Source organism: Neopsephotus bourkii, unplaced genomic scaffold, assembly GCF_033783945.1.
Source record: "Neopsephotus bourkii isolate Nb327-2 ecotype Australia unplaced genomic scaffold, CSIRO-AGI_Nbou_v1 NB_333, whole genome shotgun sequence".
In the NCBI taxonomy this organism is placed as follows: domain Eukaryota; kingdom Metazoa; phylum Chordata; class Aves; order Psittaciformes; family Psittacidae; genus Neopsephotus; species Neopsephotus bourkii.
The window spans coordinates 635,415-662,584 of record NW_026900839.1 but is presented as its reverse complement, the minus strand read 5'-3'; the positions used below and the strand labels follow the sequence as shown (position 1 = coordinate 662,584).

The 27,170-nt window shown below is 46.2% G+C and overlaps 1 protein-coding gene across 9 annotated transcripts in view; it reads left to right on the top strand.

The window, feature by feature from the left end:
* The window catches only part of RERE (arginine-glutamic acid dipeptide repeats), a 223,344-nt gene that overhangs the window by 156,845 nt on the left and 39,329 nt on the right, over nucleotides 1-27,170 (top strand). For 8 of the 9 annotated variants that reach the window (XM_061347896.1, XM_061347895.1, XM_061347898.1 and 5 more), the window contains one exon: nucleotides 19,486-19,566. The exons of the other annotated variant lie outside the window; for it this stretch is intronic. In XM_061347896.1, the coding sequence (XP_061203880.1) occupies nucleotides 19,486-19,566 (81 nt within the window). The remainder of the gene's footprint in view (nucleotides 1-19,485; nucleotides 19,567-27,170) is intronic. 9 annotated transcript variants of the gene reach the window in all.

The window sequence follows — 27,170 nt, the reverse complement described above, 5'->3', positions numbered from 1 at the left end:
ATTACCATTCAGATGTGGATTATGAGGAACACTGGCAAGGCTGATGGAACAACCTTGGAAATTCAGGGCTGCGGCTTCTAAAGATAAGGAGAACCTGGGTGAAACAATAGTTTTGCATTATTCCTTGGGAGGCTTTCTCCTTTTTCCTCTCTGCTTGGTCCCGTCTTTTCAGAGATGCTGAATTCTCCACCAAGGAGGGTGTTTTATTTGTGCAGAACCATCAATGACACACCATGATCTCCTTGATAATACATTTTATCATGGAATATGCTGCCCTTTAAATATTTGACATTGCTGTTGATGTAGAGCAGCTGAGGTAACCTACATTCGACCAACCTCCTAAATATTGAGCAGGGATACTTAATCCTGGCTGGTGATAAACCCTAATTTGCCATGTGCATGGATTTACAAGTTCATAAACACCTGGCTTTGGCTTAAAGCTCATTTCTCATACAATCCAAGTGGAGATCCTTCTGCCAAAAATGACAAGATATGGCAAACTCATTTCCTAACGTGCCTGCGAGTATTTGTAATCCAGTGTAGCTGGTCAAGCAATTACTTATGCAAAACACATGTACTGGTTTGCTTGGCTTCTTTGCCTGGAATCATCTTTAAATGCCTCTCATCTGCCCTTCTTGGAGTATCTGCTCCTGAAACGATTGTTTTCACTGCTCACCCCTTTGAAGCCAGGCTGTTTTGATATGCTGGAAGACAGAGCTGCTTACTGGGGCACAAATACCATGAATTTTATTTACTGTTTATGTGGCAGCTATAGAAAATGTAATTCATGGCAAAACTGGAACAGAGCCACTGGAATAGTCAAAGGGGGGGGAATCATCAAGGGATGTTTGAAAAGGAGATGGCATTGCAGGGCTGCGTGTGAGTAATGGAGTGGGCTTAGGAGGTTAAGGGCTGAGTTACTGCTTAGTTTTAATTTCTTACCCACAAAATACCAACATTAAGGTTCAGACTCAATGAACATCTGGACTTCAGCACTCGGTAACAGCTGACAATGGAACCAAACCCAAATTGCTGTGGTTTAGCAGGATCTTTAAGAATGAATAAATGTGATTTCAGTTCGAGAGTGGGAACGTACATGGGGAATGTAGTCTTGTCTGTAGCTTATCTAAGGGCTTAGAGTGTAAAAGAACCCTCAGTCCTCACAGTAACTGATGAAGGGTGAAATTATTCTGCTTGGGGGAGAGCAGTTGTTATTTAAAAGTTGCATAAAATGACAGTTCCTTAGTAGCTGACAGGTTTACTAAATTATAAGGTGCAGTACAGCTGGCAAATATAAGGTGAGATATGGCTACAAAAGGGGAATTCAGTTTAAACACAGGTTTCCAGACAAAAGATGATAATCGCTTTGGTTGTGATTAACGTGCATCACTCTTTGATCCAAGCCCTTGCTTAGAGGGATCAATATCACGCATTCAGCACTCAGTTTATTGCCGAGTCCTTTTGGAAATAAGGCAGTGAATTAAAAATCAATTGTACGTGCAGGAAAGTTTGTGTAGGGCGATCAATTTTCCCCTTTTAGTTTGCCAAAAGATTCCCTTGTTTAACCAGCTGTGAGAAGGACTGAATTGTAAAAGCCTCCAGCAAATGAGAGAGCCCAAATGGGGTGGGGGAAGTAGATTTCCAGAAGAACATGATTTGGGCATTTCATGTTCAGCAAAGGATAAAGCCATAAATCCTGTCAGTGACCTTGGCTTCAAACTGGGTGATTTCACTGCTTTCACTAATCTTGATCTTCCCCCAGCTGCCGGAGAAGTTAGTCTGCTCTTAACAATATCATTTCTCTGTTTGCTTTGTTGAACTGCCATATGGTTCTTGATTCATCGCCTTTTCTGCCTTCATGTGGCATATTTTTATCTATTAAGCACTCACCATATTGCTGATCCCCCCAAATAATACAACAAATATTTGCACTGGCCACTTGCCACAGCTTAGGAGGCTATTTCTGTGCATGGGGCCGGAAGCTCAACTCGAGACTCCCAAGTTTAACTCCAGGATAACCTGAATAAAGGATGGGTGCTTTCAGAAGCTGGTGTTTGGTTTTGGTTTCTAGAGCAAGGTTTGCAAGAGAGGCACAGAAGCACCGGCACAGAGTTCACTGTTGCCAAGGGGAAGGAAGCTGCTGCTTGAAAGATTAATAAATACGACAGCAGTTGATTGTTGAAACCATGTTTTTCATCTCATTTTCAAGGGCATCTTAAAAATGGAGATCACTTGCACTTCCCAGCGTTCTCCATCATCTTCCTGTGTTCATTTAAAAATGAGAACAAGGCGCTGGGGGACTTGAGAGATTGCATTCCTTCTCCCATAGGGCAGAGTGGTTATTTTATAAATGAAGAAGGCCAAAAAAGCTATCCGCTGCAGTTCCTTAGCAACAGAGCTGGAGTCAGTTTTAATGTTGGTGTATATCTTACCAGTTCTATGTATAGAAGCATGAGCTGTGCAGCTCAGCAGTATCACATCTGAAACAAAGACTCTTCACCCTGGCCTTGTGCAGGGGAAGAAAACAACCCAAGTGTGCTGATGCTCGCCTGGCTTTCCTCCTTCTCCCCATCAGATGATATTCCGGTCAGTGACACAGTTACTGCCTTCAGTGCTCTGACCTTTATTCAGATCTTATCTGCTAAGAGATCCGGAATCTGGTTTAAATATAACATCACCCTGTGTCCTGTCCTCCTCCAAAAGGAAACTGAGTCATGACATTAAAACAGTTGGAGCATCTGGAGAGTGCAGGGATCACCAGAACGCTGGGATTTTGTAGGGTTAATGCTTTGCTGTAGCAAACAGAACTGAGCGATCGTAAGTGTTCATTCTCCACATCAGGGTAAAACTCCTTTGCCCTGTATCGGTCTGCTGGGGTGGGATGCTGTGTGCCTTGGTTTTCAAAGGACAGTATGTATCAGAGCTTTCTTGCTCAGAAGCCTGTTTATGCTCTATTTCTTTGTACATAACTTAATTTCCAAAGTCTGAATTCAATTTCTTTAAGATAATCCATATTTGTTACTAATGATTGACTTCTAAAAGACTGATAGTCTTAATATGTGTCACAGTTTGCTTCCCATTCTGAAAGCAGATGTAATAAATGGCCTTAGATAGCTTTCTGGCTCCTGCTCCTTGGTGTAGGTTATCCCCACACTCCAGCATCTGGGATTGTGTGAGTTTATTTATGCTTTTGAAAGCCATTTTATGATTTAAATCTAAATGATGGTTAGCTGCCCGTTTTCAGAAGTGCTATAAAAAGCATGGCTTAGAATCCCAGAATGGTTTGGGGTGGAAGGGACCTTAAAGATCATCTAGTTCCAACCCCCTGCCATGGGCAGAGACTTGTATTTAGGTTCCCCTTTTCTAATAGTGAAGGAGTGGTGACTGATGTGTTGGCTGGAACTCATAGCAGCATCAGAGCTCTTGGTTTGATTTCACATTATTTCAATAGTCCTGGCATTTCAGTAGCTTGGTTGAGTTTGTTTTGCAGGTGTTAGGAAATATAAATCCTCCTTAATACCTTCAAGTGCAATTATAATATAGTAATAAATAATGGTGAAGTGCTTTGACATTTTTCTATGTGAAGTGTACGATAGAAATCTCCAGCATCTTTCCAAGTAATTTTGGCTTAGTCTAAATTGATGTAGATAGAAGTGTTTCATTTTGGAATACCTTCATTGGAGTTACACTCTATGAAATACATAAAGCCCAGGAATGGATTACTTGATAGGGCAAATCACTGCTTTCACTGCTTCTCCTATGGAAACAGGCTGAGAGAGCTGGGCTGGTTCAGCCTGGAGGAGAGGAAGCTCCTGAAGGGGAGACCTTAGAGCAGCTCCAGTGCCTAAAGGGCCTGCAGGGAACCTGGAGAGGAATGATCTTCAAGGTCCCTTTAAAACCACAGCCTTGAACTTCACCCTGTTTGAGCACGGACGCTGTCAGCTCAGCTTTAGTAAGGGGAATGAATCCTAAGGCTAAGCTGTGGCTGTAGTAGGTGTAGGTCAAGCAGGCTCAAGATGAGCAGAGCTGGGTACAGGTAAGAGTATTTTAGACAGGAAACAGTGTGGAGCTCAGTCCGTGCTTCATGCTTGGTAGGATAAACACAGTTCTCTGTTCCGGTGCCTGGCAGCGCTCGGTAACCGATGCTTGTTGCCAGAGCAACACTTCCTCATGTAAGCGATGCTCTGCGGAGAGGTGGCAGAGAGGCCGTGTTGCTTCCTTGGCCAAGCTAGAAAGGTGGAAGAAAACAAACGTGCTTGCCAGTGGCAAAGGGTAACTAATTTTAAATAGCTATTTAGCTTCCTAGATCTCTTCCTGGCATCTCTCAAGCTAAAGCGGGGATTGGAGAGGGAGGAGGAAAGATGAGGTTTGCCCCCTTGGCTTGTGGCAGATGAGAGAACCAAAAGATGTTTGGTTGGGAAGATGGGAATTATACCGAAGGTTACAGCTGAAATGCAGTGCTTTTGCTTGAAGTTTTGATTGGAAATGTTGGGAAAGGCTCTTTTTCAACAGGCATTTCTTTTCCAAACTTTTCGAGTGGCATCAGCTCCTCTGTGCTTCTGCCTGAGAACCCATCTGAGAATCAGTTCACGTGGCCCAGCGGCCACTGCAGCAGAGAATGACACAATTCTCACTTAAACTTGGATTCCTGTCACGATAGGGATGCTCTGCGTGCTGTAGTGCTCAGGACTCCCCTTCCTTACCCAGGATGAATGCCAAAACACACCTCATTTGCAAGTTCTGTTTGCGTGATCGATTTTATTTTCCTAATCTTCCCTATCAACAACACCAGTTTGAGGGGGGGGTATCTTTGCAATGGCATAAAAATGCATTTTAACGAAGCAAATGATGCAGCTTTGCCTCCTCCTGTGTATGAGCTGGGCGGCCGGATTCAATTAGGCTGAAAAATGATCATTTGTTCTATTACAGGCTGTAACAGAGCGAGTGAACAAACTGTGATCCATCACCAGTTGCTCAGCTTTGTTACTGCAGTCACTTGCCATCCTGTCAGTGCCTCCGAATCCTCTCTGGGAGCCATTATTTAATTGAAGTTTGTGGAGGTGTCACTTGTTTGATAATGGGCTGCTGCTGTAGTAGGCGCACAGTGACTAAATATTAAATCACTTTCTGCATCCATTCAAGGTTCCTGATTAGTTACAAGGGTAACAGTGCCAGGAAAGCTCAGGATTGCACTGCCAGAAACAGAACTTGACAGCAAGTAAGGGCTTGATGCAGGGAGGTACTCGGGACCTGCTGGGGAAGGCTTCACTTTGGAGCAAATGTGAGGGATTCATAGGATTGAGAAGGGAGCTGAGATTTGAGCGTGGAAATGCCACCCTAAAAGAAAGCTCTTTACTGCATCTCATAGTAGCTGAGTAGCTTCCACTACTGTTTATGTAGGCAACACGGATGAACGCCAACACGGCAGCGCCTGGACAGCTTGTAAAGAGTGTGTGTGCTTCTGCAGAGGCTCTCTTCACTAGCATGTGGTTAGGGTTTCCTTCCTCCTCGTTTAAGTGTTGTGTAAAAGATCTGTTGCGTTGATCAGCGCTCATGAGGGTGCATTTCAAAGCTGCTGCTTTCCTGCTGCTTGTCCAGTGCTGCCCTGTGGTTTTGAATGTGTTGTGGTGAGGACTCCAAATGCACATAGCTTCTGGGTTTGTGGTTTTGCTTCAGTGTTTACTGGCCTCTTGATACCTTATTCATTCCCTTATCCACTTGTGCACGATCCAGCGTGGTTTTACTTATTCTTTTGTTCCTTTTCTTCCTTTCATTCTTCCCCCCACCCCTTAGTATCTGCTCAGATTTATACAGCTTTTAGGCTACGTGGGGAGACTGAGCAGACAGCGGCTTATGCATTTAGAGGAGCTAATAAATAAGCATCACAGCTTATTACCCTCCACTGCACTGGAATAACTTCAAACACTCAAATCAAACATTCCATTAGTTTCAAATAGGGGAAGGCAAACGAGGGCACCTCTGTTTTATTAGGGTGCATATTTCATTTACCTGTTATGGAAGATACTGTCCAGTTCTGCGTGTCTAGGGACACAATTCCATAGGCTCAGCACCACTTCCCTCTTGCCTCTCTCCCTGTAAATATCCACCTTTCAAGTTTCCTTTGCCAGTGTTCCCTTTGTTATAGGTGCATTTCCAGTCCTTCATTTCAAATCTCTTTTCTTCCTTGTTTCTGTGTCACTTCTTCACATTTGGCACCACTTCCCCCTGCTCTTCCCCAGGTGATTTTGCTTGCACACAAGCAAAGGGAAATTAGGAATTGTCTGATTCTTTTTAAAACCACTTGTATACGTTACTGCCAAGATCACCACATGAGCCAACATCTTCCTCTGTAATTGGGTGGCCACGGTGCAGAAGAGCATCACATATGTGCTTCTGACCCTAAGAAAGGGATAATTGAGTAGTGAGGGTTGTGGGGTGGGTTCAGGGAACTGAAACCTTGTGCAGTGGGGCTTATTAGGTAATAGTAATAACACTAATGTAATTATTAAGTCTCAAGCTTAGTTGACTGGTTATCTACTTTGTTACCAACAGTCTTCTTGCTGATTTCAACGCCAGCTTGGACAAGGCCTTGGGTGAGATGGTTTAGAGCGAGGTGTCCCTGCCCATGGCAGGGGGACTGGAACTTGATGATCTTAAGGTCCTTTCCAACCCTAACTATTCTATGATTCTATTCTATGATTTCAGTGCTTCGGTGCTGCCTGTGCCCACACTGTTGGCAGAACCTGAAGAATTAGAATTAGGACAGCATTCATTACATTCCGATCCTTTTAAATATAAGGGTATGATGGCAATCTTCAAGTAGCAATCAGTAAAAAGCCCTGGAAAAGGTTAGGCCTTTGCACTGCCCTACTGAAAGGGGATGCACTCTGTGATCTCAGAATGCTGCCACTCTTCCCAGGAAACCCCTACAGGTCTGGATCAGGCTGAACACAGCTGAACTAAAGGATTCATTCAGTGACTTGAATGTGGAATTGAGGTGCATCAAAGGATGTGTGCAGTGACTGTTAGGAAATTATTCTCCCCCTTAACCTGGCCCCCATCTTCTAAGTGCAAAGTATCCCAAGTTGGGTTTACTTATCCTTGGCCTTAGCCTTCACAGCCCCTAACAGCCACAGATGCAATGTACGCTGCTGCTGTTGCCGCAGCCCATGTCTACAGAGGGGGTTTTAGGGTGTCCCTGGCCGTGGTGGGGGTCGGAACAGGGTGAGCTTTAAGGTCTCTTCCAACCCAAACAATTCCATGATTCTATGAAACACAGATTAAAAACGATCTCAAGTCACAAGGCTTTGAAGACTCAACTTTCCAAAGAGCTGGATGGATGCTCAGTGTTGTGAGCGTGCTCATTTTGCTCTTGAGCGTTCAAGGTTTGCTGATCCTGCACCATCCTAGGTGAGAATGGGAATGACTGAATCTCCAGTTCTCTGTATTAGCTTCCTGAAACCCATCAGAACACCTTGTTTTCCTTGCAAACAACTTGGCAGGATGAAGAGCTCCTGTCACAGGAGGATGTTTGCTTTCTGCTTGGTACAGGAAAGGTCTCACTGAGGATATGTCCGTGATCTCAGGTATCTCTTCACTATATTGCAGCCAGCAGCAGACTTACACTGGGGGAAGTCAGGAGGTTTGCAGAGGATTTCTTATGTCATTTTAGTAAGGTCACAACTGGAATTGTGGTGTGTGTTGGAAGGGACCTTAAAGCTCCTCCAGTTCCAACCCCTGCCATGGGCAGGGACACCTTCCATGCTCCAAGCCCCATCCAGCCTGGCCTTGAGCACTGCCAGGGATGGGACATTTGTATCTTAGTGCTTGAACTCAAACCTGGGCATTGCTACCAGGAGCAGCAATTATTATTCACTAGGCCAAGTCCCCTACAGAAACCCTTGCCTCTCCGGATGGATAATCTCCTTGGGGATTCTTGCTGCCATTTTGTCTCATTATGCTTGGATTTGTTCCTTGCTCCCAAGTACAGGAGCTCTTGAAGTGGTTTTATTGTATTTGTTTCCTTCTGTCATTTGCATAAAGTGACTGTCTGAAGGCAGAAATAGTCTCCAGCATAATTGCCAATAATGCCTGAAATCCCAGTGGAACGGTAGTTCTGCAACAGGGGAACTTCCACTAGAAATACTGCGTTTGAGCCTTGAAAGGATCAGACAGCGTGTTCAAGTGAGTGCTGCTTCTTTATCCTTAGTGTTACAAATTGACTGAAAGGACAGAAAATTGTCACAGTGAAAGAGAACAACTTCAGCCTTGCATAACAGTTGTTCAACTTGAGTAAATGGACACGTCTGCAGACCTCTGTTTGATCTGTGTAACAAAAAGAACATTTTCTGGGGAGAAAAAGGCAAGAGAAATGGAAATGTTCTGATGCTTAAAGAAGGAGCTCAACTGGAAGCTTATTTTGTGTTATTCCTCATGTCAGTTATTAGCCTTATGGTCCCATCTTGCTGCAGTGCAGCGCCCGGGTTGGGGGATGCTGTGGGTCTGTGCTCACCCACCCATGTTATTGCCTCGAATGGGCATTTTAGTATTGATGATTTAATGGAGGTCTGCTTTGTGTTAGCAGGCGCAGGGGTTACCCACAGTATTGCTAAGTCCAGGAACAGTCCTGTTGTTAAGGAAAACAGGATGCAGAGAATGAAATTCCAATATATGTGGTGTTATTCCATGATGCTATTCCATGATGGCTTGTTTCTGCCCAGAAAAGGTGAGGAAACATTTCAAGGAACACCTTCAGCCCTGTGGAAGATGCTGTACATTCTGATATTGCTGTTATCCCAGGGAATATTCCTAGCTTGAAGAATGCATTGGCGTTGCAGCTCTTGGTACAGGTATTTGAGAGGCAGAGCATGGGAGGAAAAGAAAGGGTTATATCCCAAAGTGATGCATGAGAACCATTCCTTTGGAGGGGCATTGCTGGCAGTCCACAAGTTTGGTTCGTATTTCATACGTTGCTGATGTATTTGCATCTCTGCTTTTGCCTGGTACTTTACCTGGTTTCATCCTGTTCAGAAAAGCCAACAACAATTAAAACCATGCAGCATTTCTTTAGAAAGGTCAGTTTAGGAATGAAAATCAAACAGCTTTTTCCCAGCTTCAAGTTTGCAGCTTCAGTGCTTATTTTCTACTTCCTTACATTAAAGGGAGACACTTTGAGATGTCCTGTGGGAAAGGAGGTATGTCCTTGAAATGGAACATGCTGTCCAACTGCTGCTTTCTCCTTGCTCTTTAGTTTTGATGTATCAGAAAGCTTTTTGTGTATTAGCATTTTAACAGCAGTTTAACAATGAGAACTGAATCTCTGTGTACAGCAAAAGGCAAGCTGCAGTATAATCAAAAGCTTTCTGTCGTCTCTTGGCAGCAGCAGATTGTTTTGCTTCTCTGGGTCAAAATGTGCCAGACCTTTGTTCTCTTTAACTCTTCAAATGCATCATTTATGGAAAAACACCCTCAAATCATTTCAGCTTTGCAGCACTGAGGATCTGTTGATTACAGGAGGGAACCATCTCCCCATAATGTTAGGTAAATAGAAAGCTCTATTACAGCAGTGAAGGCAGTCTCCAGCTTGGTGGCTCCTAAGGTTTGTGTCCATAGGAGCTGTGTGAAACCTGGACATGTGCAATGGGGTTGTTTCCTGAAGACCACGGATCAGCAAATGTCTTGGGGAGGTTTTGTGGGCAGCTGGAGCGCCGCATGGATCTGCTCTGCCTCTCGTGCCTGCACACACGGACCCTGATGTCTGTCAGCAGGTCTCTTACGGGCATGGAAATAGAAACATGGGCACGTTGGCCAAGTTCCTTACAGGTGGAAATGCTTATATTTGGTAGGGTAAGGAAGTGCTTGCCTGTGTTACATACAACTGCCTTTCTGCAGCGCTGTTTAGAGGAGAGGTACACAGCATCCTGAAGGATTCTGCATTCCCAGCCTCTTGGAGGTTCAGGACTTGTTGCTCTCCTTGGAAGATCTTCCTGTGGCTCACCCTTTCCTCAGGGGTGAGGATAAATGAATGCTGCCTCTTGCCACCTGGATTTCATTAGAGGAAACTGCAAACCGGGCAGTCATCAAACAGGAGCGCTCGTATGTCCCTGTTCACCATCCCATGGACATGTGGGACCCAGCAACAGTGGCAGCGTTACGGTGCCTAATACTGCTTGTAATAATCCATGGACTCCTTTCCCAAGGAGTCCAGGTTGTTTATCAACCACCCCTTTCAGAGCGCAGGAAAAGCGAAGCCAGGTTTTCCTTTCTTCCTCCCGCTGCTGCTTTAATACCCAGCCTGTTTTTGATGTGTGCATCAGCTTCTGATGTGCCACTGCAGGCTGTTCTTAGATCAGGTTTCTCGGGGTGCTGTTGACTTTATCTCGTTGAGCGGATCACATTTCTGGTGCCATACGCTGTGTGATCGCAGCCTCCCCGCAGCTTCTGAACAATTAGTAATTGAGCAGGAAGTGTGTGCTCGCTACAATGGCCTTTTGATTCGGATTTTACAATCCCGCCGTGTTCCACCCGGAGCGGAGGCGGGGGAGGCGCTTCTCCCGACCGCGTTTTGGAGAGAGAAAGCCTGTTGTTGCAGCCACTTGGCTATTTGTCAGCACTTCTCAGACATCCCTCTTGCTCGGGTTGCTTGGCAACACGGGCTGGAGCCATCACACCACACCAGTGCATTTCCAGCAGCAGGTTGGGGGATGATTTATCTATCGGCAGGGCCCGGAGCGTGGTGAACCCGAGAGGCAGGACTGGACCTTTGAACAGGAGCCGATGTGAAATGTGAAGGCGAGGGAGAGCCTGGCTGGCTGGGGATGTGCAGTGAAAGCAGCAGTGATCAGGGCACGATCAGAGCAAAAATCAAGGCTCCTCGTTTAGACAGAATCGATTCTATTTTGGCTGTTATTTTCTCTCTCTCATCTAGGCTCTCACAGAGTACAGTGCACAGAGTGAATCAGAGCTTTGCATTCGGCTTCCATGTGATCACAGAATCAATCAGAGGCTGGTTTGGCTTGGAAAGGGACCTTAAAGCTCATCCAGTTCTAACCCTCTGCCATGGGCAGGTTGCTCTTCAGGTGAACCTGAAATATCTCTTTATAAAAATAGCTCTGCTAAAGTCCTGGTGGTAAAATAAAGCTGGGGTTAGCACACAAGGTTAGCAGCACCCTGACAGCTCAAAGCCTGCAGTGAAGGAGGAGTTGAATTCTCCCCCAGCTTTGGGAATGTCTGAGAGCTGCTGTGTCACCTTCAGTATCACGTTGCCATTCATACAAGACTTCTGCATTGATCCCTGGCATTAAGCAGAGAAGGGAAAGAAGGGTTTTATAAACTGGCATTTAGACAGTTGTTCATGCTGTAGTGAAATGTGGAAGCTCTTACTCCCCTTCAGAACATCACCTTCAATAAACTGAACTGGAAAGAAACGGGGATAACCTTTACCAAGCACCCCAGCTGTTTCTTCTGCTCACTTGTGAGTCCTTTCTGCAGACTGATTGGGACGAGGGATTGACGATACACAGGGAGCATGTTGACCAGAGCATCTCTGTGTACTTGTGAGGAGGCAAAGAGGAGAGGAAGGCTGATGAATCCGCTCTGACCTCTTGAATGGCAGTACAAATACTTTATCGAAAACCCTAAAGAAATGCGTTTGGAAGTAGTAATCCTGCTCTGCATGCAATCTCATTTAGCCAACTGGGTATGCAAATGTGCTATTAATGTGTTTGCATCCAGTATAAATACACAAATCTAATCTGTTTATATATGTAATTTACACACAGCTGTGCTCATGCTCACTTAATACCAATATTTTCAGCAAGCGAGAGGTATCATGGGAGAGCTATTGTTCAAAACAAAAGCTAACAGTGCAGCACCATGGAAGGGGGCTCATTATCATCCTAGGATCTTTGGCATTCCCTTGAGGGAGTCTGCTTAATGACTTTCTGTCTGGGTATATGGCTGTGGATGTGTGCAGTGCAGGCGCTGGTACATGGCCCATGCCTCTCTGTATCTCTGTGATGCTTTGGTGTTCAATGCCTTACAGTTTGAGGTAGGTTCAGTATAATGATCCAGGAAGGCAAAGTGATCCAGTTGGGAGGGGAAGCTGATTTCTAGGCTACTTTAAGCCTCTCAGCTGATACATTTATTGTCAGTTTGTTTATAGGGTATACTTGATCTTACAGGCATGTGGCCTATGGAGTAGAAGGTTTTTATCGCATGCAGGTGACCCCCTAAAGAGGTCCTTTGAATATGCAATGAGAAATTAAAAAGACTTTTAATATCAATTGGTTTCTAATGAATACCATCAAAATGTATTTTTGCTCATATCTTTGAGTGAGAGGACTGGGTGAAAATAGCTATATTCAGAAATACCACAAAGGTTGGAGGAGGATTTTGTCTTGATGCAGTAGAGCTAGAAAAGTAAACAGGCCAGTATCTATTAAAAGAAAGCTAAGTTTGGCTTCAGTACACGCTTGATCTGAGGTCACAATCTGCTGAATAAAGAAGCCAATTGACTTAAATGTGTTTCAGAGGTAAGGGATGCTTCCTACCAAACAGAGCCTCTATACACACACACTGATGTACATGTATGTGGGGATTCACTTCCCGTCTTGCTCTGCAAAGCCATCACCCCCATGTGTGCCTTTTGTCTTGGACTGGAAAGATAGAAGCATGGTGGCATCATTTTAGAAACATTTACCTGTTTACAGAAGTGGAAGGGGGCTGTTGAAAAAATACCTCAATAAACCAAACTTGTCCCAAAATTGCTTACTTTTAATATCTAAAGTTTGTACTTAAGCAGCAAGACCTGGCACATGTTCCTGTTCTTGCCTTCCTTCCATAGCATCACTGGTGCATTGTACACACTGCACCAAGGACAAGGAAGGATCTTCACTTGCTGTTACTCCACACCTTTCTGCAAGCCAAACAGATGGTGAAAGAGCTTGTGTGTATAGCGTCAGTGGTCATCAAAGCACAGATACTCCCCTACCACAAAGGTCCCTTGGGACAAAGATGTGTATTAGGTGGTTGCAGACATCTTCAAGCACTTACCAGACTTGTGTGAACAGTTTCTCATAGCTTTACATGAATGTGTCAGAGAGAATAAGGTCCTTCCAATCATGACCTGTGCTTCACTGCAGCCTCTTCAGGAGACTCGAAATTGCAAGCTGGTGACAGCCTGACTTCCTGATGGAGCAGAGCAGACAGAGCAGTGCTGTGGTTAGAGGTGGGATAGAGCAGTAAACAGAAGAGCATCTGAGATGCTGTAGGCTAAATGCAGGTAACGCTGAGGGAGCAGTGAGAACATAGGTATGGCTGCAAACATCTCCTACTGCTTCTGCCTGCGTGCTTGAGTCCTGCACATATCTACTGCAATGCCAAGGTCTGTAGAACAACATGCAGAGATGGTTAGGGAAGGCTCATGGTGTCCAGTATACAGGTTTGGGAGGTAGTTGAGTTTTCCAGCTTGCTGTTAACTGCTGGAGCGCACAACAGCATGAGCATCTAATGGTGAGGGTGAAAATCAAAGGCAGCATTAAGCAGAGCTACTGTAGTGACAGGAACCAATAACTTGCAGTTCAGAAGAGGTTGAAGCATATCCTGCTCTCCCAGCAGCAGGGCACGTTAAAGGGATGTAGCAGCGGCCTGAATGTAGATCTTCCCTGATGGTTCCTCTTTCCCAGTGCACTGTGCTAGATTTGGGGATTTTAGGTGGTTTATTTCGTTATTAGCAAGGTTTCAGGTGAGCTTCCTCAAGCCACCACGCTTGTTCCTCATTCTAGATGCTGCTGTTGTACCTTAGAATGCTGTTACCTTGGGACCGAGCCTTGCTCGTGGCAAGTTGCTCTGAGGATGTGTGTTATTAGGCCAGGCAGTTCCCATGGAACCTGCCTCCCTTCTGCCCTCTCCTTCACCCCAGGAGGAAGGTCTTTCCCCCTCTTTTTTGCTGCCTCTCTTTAGCTGGCAGTTTGTGCATCTTACACTTGTGTTATAGGAGTCTGTGACGATCCTGTTCTCTCTCTGACCCAACAGACCAGCCAGCCAGCTCTGGACCTGCTTCTCCATGATGCAGCCTTCCTGAGCTTAGTCTCATAAAGTGTTTTCCCCAGCTTTGCTAAGTCCAGTCTGGACTATCTGCAAAGGCAGGACGGGGAAAGCCTCCCAGCTAAGGCTGGAAGCAGATGGGGCATGGCCAGGGCATGCAGGGACAGAACAAGGGGAATGGCTTTAAACTGGATGAGCTCTTAGGCAGAAGCTCTTCCCTGGGAAGGTGCTGAGGCGCTGGCACAGGGTGCCCAGAGAAGCTGTGGCTGCCCCATCCCTGGCAGTGCTCAAGGCCAGGTTGGACACAGGGGCTTGGAGCAAGCTGCTCCAGTGGAAGGGGTCCCTGTTTATGGCAATGGGTTGGAACTGGAGGAGCTTTCAGGTCCCTTCAACCCAAACCACTCTGTAATCACCACCCTGGAGCCTCCCACCTCTGAGACCTTCCCCTCCCCAGTCAGGGTGGTCACTGGTGCAGTGTCTTAGGGCAGGTGGACTGGGTGAGAGTGGTGAGGGAACCGAGCAGCTTGCAGAGGGAGTTAAACAGGGCTGCTGTGTGTCTGCAGTGCTTAGGTGGATTCTGAGAAGGGCCTGGGTATGTGTGACAGCTGCATTTCCTTGAAGTAGCTCTTCTTGCCCTTCATGGAATTACTGAGCAGCACTTGGTCCTGTCTATTATTGAGCATATAGAATTCCTTTGAGGTGAAGATACAAGAAATGCCAGCATCATTTTCTGCTGCAGACAGGTATAGTTTGGTGGGGAAAAAGAGTGAATAACACGTTATATTTTTGTAAGAGGTACCCAACATCTTTAGGTTAAACTGTGTCTTCTTAAGGAAGCAATCGGGATGCTTCTGTTTCTAAAGGAGAGTTTATATCATTTAACATTACCAGCAAGCGCCTTTTTTGCACTGTACGTACACGAGCGAAATGTAATGTTAAAACTCAACCAGGCTTTTAATAAGATGCTCTGGGCACTGGAATTCAGTGGCTGTGCATGTATAATGTCTGCATGTGCAGATGTTGTTTGGGGCAGTGTGTAAATGTGCTGCACGTTGAACAGAAGTTCTGCAGCTATGACCCAAAGCTCCTTTTCTTTCCAGAACAACTGCCTTCATTTTGCATCTTGTGGAATGTAAGGACTTAAAGATGCTTTGATGCATTTAGTGTTCATCTGCTGTTAACAAACCCCCATAAATCTTCTCACTATATTCGAACTTAAAAAGGCAGCTTAAATATGAAGGATGGTGACAGTGTCAGTTGGCATCTGCCTAGAAAACCTGGGGCCTTTCAAAACATGCACTGTGCCTATTGCTTTCATCAGAGCAAAATTCCTCCATCTCTTTATGCTTGTGATTAAAGGAAAAGGTCGAGAGGAGAACTTGCTGTTCTTGGATGCAGTCTAAAGAGACTTCTTTTAGGAAAAGAACCCTCCTTATTTCCTGGATTGAGCAAGAGCAGAAAAGGCTGTGTTTGTGTTGGTAAATATATTGCATTACAACATGCTCTTTGCTAATGAAGCAGGTGGAAGTCAGGGGAAGGGAATGAAGCAGCACATGGATTTTCTTGGAGAACATCCATTTGATCTGCACCTGATTGAAGCATCACCTCCGAAGAGACAGTAGCAGTTCTGCATGTACAGTTTTATCAGTCATCCTGCCTTTCTGGAGCCCAGGAGGTTTCAGTTTGAAACGCTTCAATTGAATGATCAGGTAGCTTTTGTGCTGGATGTTATTCCTGCACCCTTTCAGAAACAGCTTTATTCCATAGTGCTGCAGCAAAGCAGGAATCTGAGCTGGGCACCTCAGTTTGCAGCAGTTAAATCCTGGGGTGCTGGATTTCAGCATGCAGCAGCAGCAAATTCCTCCTGCCAAGCTGTAATCTCTTGATAATAGAAACCCTGACGCATAACCTTAACTACAGCTTTGCAATGGCATTATCATCGCATTGATAAACATGCCATCTGAGCTCTGTTAGTCAGAACATAATGGCTTTGTGTATCTTGTCATGGTATTTGTTTCTTGGGATAAAATATGGGACCTGCAAGTAACACATATGCAAACATTAACAGGCTCGTTCCTTGGTCTTCCTTGGTTATTTATAGCTCCCTGTTTACACGTTGTAGTAGGCTGTGGCAGAATCTCATAGGTTTCATTGGGGAAGCTCGTATTATTGACTGGTGTTTGTGTCCTGGCTGGTCAATAGCCATGGTAACCGCTTGGTAAAAGACAACCCCGTTGTCTGTCAGCACTGACCGACCCAGCGTGCCATGGCATTGCCAGTGCTGCTTCACAGCAGTGACTGTCATTATGCATAGCATCGTTTTAATTGTGGTACAGTTTGCCTTCAGTGAACAGTGCAGACAATAATGCTGACAGAGTTCTGCCAGAAGTAATGGTTTACAGTTAAACACGTGCTAAAATAGGAATGTTGAGCCTTAAAACTCCAAATCCTGGGCTTTTAAAACTGAAACCGCTGCTCTCTAGAGCAGCTTCCACTTGTTCTCACGTCTTCCCTCACACCCCCATAGGTTTGAGCCTCACTGCTCTGTACTGCGAGACTTAAGACTGTTTTAATTCAGCAGCTGTCACTCTCAGCTGCCTTCTGTGAGTCATGCAGCATCTCCTGCACCGTTACAACGCAGACACAGAAGCGGATGCATGTTCATTTGTGCAGAGGAGGGGAAACGTCAGCTCTGTTGTGCAGTCTGCCTTGGGAGATGGAGGAGAGCAACAGGTCACTTGGGTTTCATGTGCAACTATTTAGTTCTTCTATATTTCACAGCATTTTGGGGCCTCTGGTGTATTTGGCTTGAAGAAGTAGCTGTTCCTGCAGCAGCAAAGGGGGAGAACTGGACGTGAGGCCTGAATTAATGGAAGACTGGAATAGGAAGGAAAATCTGATGCTGTTTTAAACAGGTTATAATTTTGTTAAGCTTTAGAATGTCTTTCAAAGCTTCTAAAACTGGTTCTTGTGTTCTGTTGTTCTCTGTGTATTAAGGAGTCGCTCTCTCTTGCCTTGCCATAGAGGCACAACAAGTTGGCTGTCTTGCACTGCCTCAATGGCCTGGTGGCAATCCTGTATGAAACCCATGAAGGTGGCAGCACAACTGCCCAGCGTTTCAGAATGCCAGAAGGATTCACTTCACATTTGGGCATCTGGAACAGCATTTCAAGCTCCCTCTGATCCTGTTACTCAGGCTCTACGCTAGGCTTGCGTTCCCAGTGGGCATTTCTGACATGATGTGAGTTCAGAGGACACCAGTTTGTCACAGGATGTTTTAACAGTGTTGAATCACAGCACGAAATACATGTAAGATAGTTTGGTTCAAAGGAATCTTAGAAATGCAGTGGTCTCCTGAGAGTTCAGACAGACCATAGTCAGTCTTTGGTGCAATGGGCAATAGGGATTCAGGGCTTTTCACTTTATGCAGAGGACCAGATTTCTCTCCTTTATTTCCTTGTGGGTTTCCATCCGTGGCTGGAGTGTTCTGGCTCTGATTTTGTCTTATTCCCCTATAGCTTTTTACACTGCCTTCTCCTATATATGCTCTCTTAACTGATGTTGCAAAAGCATCCTATCTCTGATACAGCCCACGAGGCACCGATGTCAAAGCCAGGAACTGAGCTGCCTTGTTCAGAATGTGTGTTCCCTTTGGACTGCCTGGTTCTACGTGTTTCTCGCTTTAGTAGAGCTCCTTTCTTTATGATAAGCTGCAGACAGGACTGATGCTGCTCTTTGGGATGCTGGGAGTGGTATGAGGTATGGGGGGCTCGTACCTTGCCATTAGTATGATTTTGCTTGTCCAGCAACCCTGAACTCTTACCCTGGAGTGCTCTGTTCCCTGGTTGGAAGGGAGTACATGGGAATGAGTTAAGTCATACACTGGAAAGGACTGGAATCCCAAAGCATACACAACCCGTGCTTCATTCTTGTCTCTGTGCCCCCAGGCATGTCCTTGGCGAACCCTAGCAGTCTTGCTGGTTTGAGGGCCAGGGTTAGGTAAGGATAGATCCCTTTGTGAGCAAAATAATGTGTGTGAGGTTCCAAAGAGACTGCTCACTCATCAGCGTTGTGGGGGGACCTTATTCAGTAGCAGGCTACCCTTTCTGGGCTTCCTGATCCATTTCACAGTATGGAAGCCTTTAACTGCCTGCCCACCTCCTTCAAGGAGATGCTTCCAGGATGGTGTGGTCCAAAATGAATTCAGCCAACTTGGGGTGTGTTTCTTCTTAGGGAATTATTTACTCTTAGCTCCTTCCTCCTGATCTCAGGGCCTGTTACCCTACATCCCTCCTGTTTTGCAGACAGAGCTTGGGTTTGCTTGTGTTTATAGGGAAGGAGGGGAACCCTCGGGCCTGGCCCTTCTGGAAAGAGACACTTTGGGTTTGGTCTTGGTCCTTTGGTACTGAGTGCAGGTGTGAAACGGGCTATGGGGATGCTCCGCGGGCTGAGGGGTGCTGCAGGCGCTGCCCCCGTGAACAGAACAGGAGCGCGGGGAGCGCCGCTTCCATCCGGAGCAGTCACTTGGGAAGCGGGCGCTGCGGCGGGGAGAGACCCGAGCGCGAGGGGCGGCTGCGGCAGCGGGCAGGGCCGGGGGCCGCCGCAGAGCCCCGGCTCGGCCTCCGATCGGCGGCTGCTGTCGCGGGGCTTCCCCGGGGCTCGGAACCAGGGGCCGGGGCGGGGGGGGGAGCGCTGATCCAGGCCGCCTTTTGCGGCGCGCCCCGCGGGTGCCGCGCCGCCCAGCCCCGCCGCCATCACACGCTGGGCGGCCGCCGCCTCCCGCCCGGCCCTCGGCTCCGCTCGGCTCTGCTCGGCTGCTCGGCTGCTCCGCTCGGCTCCGCTCGGCTCTTCGGCTGCGGCTCGGCTCGGCTCGGCTCGGCTCGCTGCCCGCCGCCGCGGTCTCTACCTGCGCCGCCACAGCCGCCGCTGCAGGGCGAGGGCAGGAAGCGCTCCGCCGGGGCGAGGGGGGCCTCGGGAGCAGAGCGGGGGTCTTCCGCCGAGCCCCGGGCAGGGAGAAACCGGAGGGGCTGGCGGCTGCCGGCGCTGCTGAGCCCCAGCGGCACCTCCCCGGCGCGGCTCTCCCCTCCCCTCCCCACAGAAAATCAACGTTGCGCATTTCCCTTCGCCCGCCGCTGTTAGTTGAGGAATAAGAGTTGGGAGGAGACGTGCGGCAGGGCGCTCCGGCGGTGCGGGGCGAGGAGCGGCTCTGGCGCTGACTTTACTGAGCTTCAGACGCTGGAAGTTTGACATGGAAGGGAATGTGCTCTGAATCCCTCGCCATCGCCTCAGAGCTGCCTTCCCCCGCCCGCTGTCGGCTGCTCCGTAGGTATCCGTTCGCACCGACGGACCCTAAGCTGAGAGCGTTGCGCTGATGAACAAGATCTCCTTTATTTCCCTTCCCTTCTGCTGACACGCTGTTTTTGTTATCTTTTATCACAGAAACGCTTTATTAAGGGGCTGAGGCAGTACGGCAAGAACTTCTTCAGGATCCGAAAGGAGTTGCTGCCCAATAAGGAGACCGTGAGTACATTCGCACTCGATGCAATTTGCTTTTTCCTCTTTCTGTTTCGGAGCTCGATCTTACGAAACTGTTTCCTTCCCCCCCCCTCCCAAGAGCTGAATTTCTCTTCAGATAAACGGCAGAGCAATCCCCAGCCGGAGAAGGGAGCTGCTAATTCTCAGTGCAGTTTGTAGGTTACATAAAGCAGTCGTCATTGCTGGACGGGAGGCACCGAGGTTGGGTGAAGTGTATTTATGGAGACCAGAATCTAATTTTACCTCCTGACATTATGATGGGATAATACATTTATGTCGCCCAGTCGGGCTGGAACGGCACTGGGTAATTAAAGAAAGCCTAAAACAAAACAAGATCTAATTGAAGCTGGGAGGCGGAGGGATGTGCTGCTCCTGTGACCTGCAGAATTGGGTGCTGGTGTTTAACCCTTCGTGGCCCTGCAGTGTGTGACTTAGGTTCTGGATGGATCCGTGGGTCGTTGCTCCACTGAACTTCATAAAGCTTTCGTGACTGTCATTCTGCTGGCAACCCTGGCGAGTGCTTAGCAGGAAGATGGACAGGGAGGAGTGGTTGACTCCTTCAAAGGCAAAGAGGGTTTAGGAAGCCTTGGGAATCTGGTTACTTTCCCATTAGTCCTAATTGCCAAGCTTCTCTGGAAGCTTCGGTTTCTGTTCTGCAGGTGTCGTTTCCCTGCTGGGAGGGTGCTTTGGGAAAGCGGTTTTCATATTGTGGTGCATTGGGAATGGAAACGGAGCTGGCCTGTTCTCTAGCCATGTGTGAGTGATCTGGAAACTATTCCTGTAGAGCATAGCTGGTTGTTTGGACTTTGTGTGTGGGTAATTCGGGTGTTCAGTGGGGAAGAGAATGACTCTAAGAGTGTTTTAAACCCTGTCACTCGCTGCAGGTCGCTCCCGTTCTCTTCTGTGATGTTCTTGTGAGACAGAATCTTTGATGGCAAATAGTACCACCACGTATGGCGAATGGGAAGGGGAGGGTGAAGTGATTCCTGGAGTGCCTCAGGTGGTGTATATGGTCACTGGTTCTGTCGGAAACATGGGAAAACTTAATTACCTGTCAGGTGTATGCTGTTGGATTTTTGAGGCATGAAGGCCCAGTGTTGGAAAGATGACAGCGGAGAAGGAATGCTGGAATAGTTCCTTCTTAGCAGCACCTGACAAGCCAGCACATAGTCCGTTTAAACAGTCTGTTCCTCTTTTCTGTAGAGTATTTCCTAAGAGGGTATTTAGGACAAATTGGGGTTTACTTCAGAAATGAATTCTGCTGATGGTAAAGTTACTGAGCGGCAAAAGGACTCATCTAAAGTTTGATTTACAGCAGCTGGGAACAGTGCTTTCAAATACCAAATCTCTCTTTGTGATAGAGAAAATCCAGTTTTCAGGGGAAAGGAAAAGGGAAACTAAAGAGCCAAGAGCTGGGGGCAAGTGCCTGACCCTGTTGGTACTGTTTGACTTCTACATTTGAACTTGGACATCAGGCCTAAGGCTTTTGGTCCGAGTTCTGCAGCTCTGTGAGTGAGGTGAAACTTCACACACGCTCTCTTTTTCCAGGTGTTCCAGTTTTGTTTCATGAGGTCTAAACTCAGCATAGAGCAAACTCAATACATCCTTTGGGCAGCTGGGCAGCAGTGTGGAGATGGGTTGGAGCAGGCGTTTTTAGCCCCTAGTGGTAACTGAGCTACAAATAACCTCTGACCTGCAATAGGTTATTGAATCTCTGTTTCCTATTTTTGCCCACAGGTCTTGCTTCTGCTTTCTTTTCATTCCCAATCTTTTTTCAGGCCAAAGCCCAGTTTCACTGTAATAAGACATGCAGAATAAAGGCTGCAGTAAAGAATATTTGGGTAACGAGTTTTGCTTTTCTTCCTTAAAGTGGGATAATGAATAATGTTAATGACAAGGCTGTGGATTTAAATGATTTCAGATACTTTGCCTGCCATTTCTGTTGCAGTGTGAAGTAACATGCTAGCAATTCCAGAAAGACTAGGAAAAAGGCCTTATTTTCCTGTTTCGCCACCATATTAGCATGAGGTGAAGCCTTAAAAGTTAGTATACTGATGGAAAAGCACTGCAACAACTCCCAAGGTCTGCAAAATGAGTGGGGCATTCTTGAAGTGACTTGTCCTAGATGGAAACCCAGCTACAGGTCAATGCATCCTGCACATTTACCTTCATAGTCACTGGAGGCTGTGGGAGGGGAATCAGGGTTTTGCCTCCCTGCAAAGCCCACTTAAAGTTTAGTCTCCTTGTTGTTATGCTTCTTGTATAATACATAGTTTTTCTAGACACTGGTACAACTCCTACTATCACCTTAAGCCCTGTGGTTGGAACCCTGCAATAGCAGAAGTGATACAACAGGAATGCAAAACCCTTGTAGGCGCCAGGCCTATTCTATTAGGCTGAAGCTACTGTGCAGGAAGTCACAATACAGAGGTGAATATGACATTGGATTACTTTTATATTATTGGAAGGTGTAAAGGAGCTTGGTAAGAGATGAGAATTAGGCCATCCTATATTGAGGTTTCACAAGCATGTTAAGGAATGTCCTATTTGAGTTGTGCCTTTGCTGCTTTTATTCCCTGTCCATAGTTAATGTGCAGTATCTCTAAAGGAAACCCTGTATTTGTCAGTGTGTGTTTTAACTAGCTGTTGCGGTTTAACCCCAGCTGGCAACTAGTTTAATGTATCTTTTCAACATTCCTTTGTAAGTTATTTCTTCAAAATGAATAATCATAAAGAAAAAAGCATCTTTATGAAAGCAAATAGTACATTTCAAAGGTGTATGTGTTTAGGTCTTCACTCATCCAGTTCATTTCAAAGCCTATGTCCCACAGGGGTTCCTGATGGACATGGCTGTAGGTAGCTGTGGCAGGCCTTTCAAGCTCTTATAAGCAAGAGGCAGAGGAATTGGAATCAGCTCTTCCCTGAGCATTGCCCTGAAGTGGGAGTGCTGGATGGGACAAGGAAAGCCATCAGTTGTAAGGCTGGATCAGTAAGTGTTAACCTTCTGATACTCTGGAGGGAAACTGCCTCCATGTAGGTGAACTTCAGTAAATCTGCTGCAGCTTCCTTTGGTTTCCCTTGAACTCTGCCTTACGTGTATCTGCTCTGTTCCCATGTAGCTTTGTTCCTTCCCCTTCCTCTGCAATAGTTTTCTCCTGGTTATAGCCAGAGTGGAATGGCACAACTGTGTCCTGCTCCTGATTCTTCTGCTCAGGAAGCCAAGAAAGAAGTTTTGGAGGCTCCCATGTGACATGGACAGGTTTCATTAACAACTTGTGTTTGAATCCCCATGTTGTGCCAATGCAGAGTACACAGCTGGCAGCAAGGTTCCTGAAGTATCTGATTTGGCTTTAAATATGATACTTAATTATTCCCCCCCCCCAGTTGAGCACAGTTTGCTACAATTTGGTGATAACATGGGATTTTCAAAGTATTTAAAATTCTCCTGCTCTGAATTCTTGAGGTGATTCCATTGAGCTCCTTGAATTTGAGAGTTCTAGAAGCGTTGTGATAGGCCTGAGATAAATGTACTTAAATGCCTCCAAGGTCGGGAGCTGGCTGACTGTGTTCTTGCAAATAGCTTAACTCTGTGTTGGTGACGTGCAGAAAGTAAATAGAAACATGGAGGAAACGTGAGCTTGTGCAGGGCAGTAATGTGCAGGCAGAGCAGGAGGAGGAGGAGGATGCCAAGTCACGGTGTTGGCGTGCTCAGATTTCGAGCTGGGTCCTGTTCCCCTCGGCTGCCCATGTGCTGCTCGCCCTGAAATACTGCTCTAAACTGCAGCTTTTGGCCTGAGCTGTTTAAGCCATGGGCCCAGAAGAAACAGGTTTGGTTTTACTCTGGCTGGAGTTCCTCCATCCTGCTCTGTGTCACATTGTGTGTGGTGATTGACCAGTGGAACTCAAAGGTTCTGTACTGCTTTGTTAGAAGTGGAGAGGGATGTAGGTGATGGTCCCTTTGGCAACCTTACATAGGCTTAGGAATAACATCATGTTATATCATAAGATACCCATAGAATATTATAGAACAGTTTGGAAGAAAGGGACCTTAAAGCTCATCCAGCTCCAACCCCTTGCCATGGGGCAGGGACACCTTCCACTGGAGCAGGGTGCTCCAAGCCGGACACTGTGCCCAGGTACTTCTGATCTCTTCCACCTATTCTCCAAACAGGGGGTGACACCTACCTGCATGTTTTGAGGTTCTCCAGTGACTCCTGTGTTCTCCAGGGCAGGTTCATGGTGCAGTGATGGTGACCACGGTCTCATGGTCCCCTTGTCTGCGTAAGGCTGAAGCTCCTTGATACTAGAAGCCCCAAAAGAGGAGAGTGCACCTTTGTGGAGGCACACAGATTTGGGGTTAATTCTGTTCTGGATTTCCCTGCTGAGCACATAGGTACCTTTGGTGTGTGTGTGATTTCTGGTTTGGCTGCTTAGCAAGAGATGACAGAATGCCATCAAAAGGTCTTGCGTCTGGGTGGGTGCTTCTGTATTTAGCTTTCAGACACAGCGTGAGCAGAAGTCATGAATATCAACTGCTCTCCTTACATCAAGCTACCTGCAACGTGCTGTATTCGTGTGCGTAAGAACTAAATATGCATCACATTTGCTTTTTTTAGGCAAAATAGGCTCTCTCCTGATAGTAAATTCTTTCTCTCCCAATTAAATGCTGTTGGGACTGAGCTCAGAGCCTAAATAAGCCGCGCTCTGTTAACGTTAGGAGACAGAACGAGTGCAGTGTGAGCTTTCAGCCCAAACTTCTGTTTAATTTTAGATTGGGGTTTAGATAAACAATTTGATTCTTGCCTCATTAATGCTTAATCTTGTGTTACATAATATACAATATTGGCTTCCCGAGTAGCTCTTAAATATAGTGCAAATGGGTAGTAGCGGAAAGGTCACTGCAGTTACCATATGTGCAGGCTGGCAAGGTGTTTGTCCTCCCCGAGGACAGGCTGTATACTGTTCCCATCAACAAACAGCCTCAGTAATATTTGTGCAAGGCTCTCCTGGGCTTATTAAAGGTAAAGATTCTCCCTCGACATAATTGTTCAAATAGCAGTTTCCCTTTGATCCGAAGAGGGGCATAATGAGGCAGACGTATTGCGGTCCGTTAGTATCAAGGGATTGGTTAGCCCTGCTCTGGCTTCTAATATTTGCATTTAGTGGTGTAAGTTGTTTGTACCAATAGCTGAGATGGTGTCTGTGGCATGGGCATTATCACTGTCCTCCTTTCCCAAAGGAAATCCATCTTACATGATGGTATATTCCCCTAATGATAGGATATTAATACACTGCGTAGTCAAGGCATATTATTTCCTGCCTTGTCTTTGCTGCGGGAGCGTTCTGAAAGGGACAAGCTCCGTAAGGCTCTTTCTGTTTGAAAGCTGAACCTTTTTCCCTAATAACTTGTTCTAGGCCAGATGCAGGCAGAGCTGAAATTTTCCATTAGAGTTTGATGCGGCTGCCAACATAAACAGCCACTGCTTCTTTTCATTTCATCTCTGCTCGCTGCTGCTAGTGCCTCCATTGCCTGGCTATTACACTTGGAGGGGTTTGTTCTTGGTAAAACAGGGACTTACAAAGAATAGCTCGAGCCTTTTCTTCTTCAGGCAGAGCAGATACCTGACTGGGCTTCAGCCCCTTTGAGAGCTGGGCAGAGGCAGCAGGGAGTTGTTTTTCCTGTGTAAGTGAAGCCATCAATTCATTTGCATAACAAACTCTTCTGTAGGGAACGCGCTGCCCTTTTTTGCCCCCCTTTCTTTTTATTAGCGTGTGGCTGATGGAGGGAGAACATGACATTAATATGGTTGGCTTTAAGGTGAAGCAGGGTGCTGAGGCAGCATACGGGAATGCAGCTCGTGCTTCTCACCAGGAGCAGGATAAGGAAGCCAAAGGACTTAATGAAATTCTGAGCTCATAGGAGCTGGGCTCAGATGGAGATATTCCTACCTTTAAGTGGCACTGGAGTGAAAGCTGTTTACAGAGACCAGCTCGTGTGTAAGGGATGTTCAGGGGATGTGTTTGCTGTGATCTGGCTTGTTTTCCAAAGTTTTAACTGTTAAACCTATTGCAAATGTCATCATTTTATTGAGTAATAAACCAGAAGGTTTGGAAAGGTCTTCAAAGAGACATAAAGGTATAACTGTGGTATACACTATGTTATCTTTATCTCTAGATCTGATTGCAGACCTTACAGCTGAATAGAACTGCCAGCTTCATTGGACAAGCTTGGGCCACTGTTCAGCTTCATGGTTATATACCATGTGTGTTCCTTTTGCTTCTGTTTCCTGAGGTTCTTCTTTCAACTTGATCTATCCTGAAGGTGTATGTTGCTTGGCTCTTAAATCCTTGCTGCCTTCTTACATTGGCTGTTCACTTTCAGGGCCACTAATACGTGGTCATCCGATTAATGCCTTTGGCTACAATTCCAAAGACCACTATACACTTCTACATACCTGTGTGCCTTGGTTTCAGCTGAAGCAATTAAAATCAAAGAGCAAAAGGGCTTAATATGATATGGTTTAAACTTCTCTCTAAAGCTTTCTCTTAAGAGAATAAAAGAATTCCTTTTCAATTGTCTTATTTGACTGTTGTAAAGGTAATTTTCAGTGTCAGCAGCTCAGAAACGGGGCTCTTGGAGTTTCTGACTAAGGAACCTGCATAGGTGAAGAGCATAAAACCAGGTGGGGTATTCCCTGTGCCAGCTGGACTCCAGAATTGCATTCGGCATGGCTGATAAATCAACTCTGCACTCTGGTGGGGGTTTTTATTGTTTCATATTACAGGATTGAAACTCCCTGTGTGTTTTTCTCTGACAGTTTAGAGGGACATAGGGGTAAAATATTGGTGCAAGCAAAAGAGGGCCATTAGGCAATTGCACTGAGTTCTGTCAGAGAGCCAACAAGGACAGTGTCTGCTCTGTAGTGAAAGGTATGTAAGCTAGAGAGCTAAGCCAGGGTCATTTGGGAGCCTGATACAATATGGTCCGAGTCCTCCTCCACCACTGAGAGAACACAACGCTCCTGTGACTCCTTGTTCCATTGCTTTTTTCCTTGCCTTCTGGTTGTCATTCATCATCATGGGGCATTTTGCTTTGTTAATGTGTATTCTCCTTTTTTGCATCTATGCTAAAGGGTACATAGACTGAGTAAAAGGCGTTTGTTCATCAACAGCTCTATACTTAACTCTGTATTTTCCTTTCCCTACAAGAAAAGGCACCAGCTTGTAGTAGCAGCTATCAGATATTATCCCATACTCAGACATCAGTCCTAAGGTCCTGTGACTCTCAGGTAGATGAGATGTACAGGTTATTGTCATGGTTGAGTGTCCTCCCCTGGCAAGACTCTTTTCCACCCATGCCTTACTGTTGTTTGTTTCCCATTGCCTTAGTGACTGAAGACAGGCTGTAAATCCTGATGATGCTCTGAGAAAGGCAGGAATAAAGAACTTGTATGGTGTTTGTGGGACATCGGGTCCTAGAACAGTGCGACTGTTGTGATGTTTGGGTAACTCCCTAGGTTATTCTGTATAACCCTGCCTGGTGTCTGATGTTTGAAATGGCTTTAATAGAGAAGTACTCTCTACGTAAT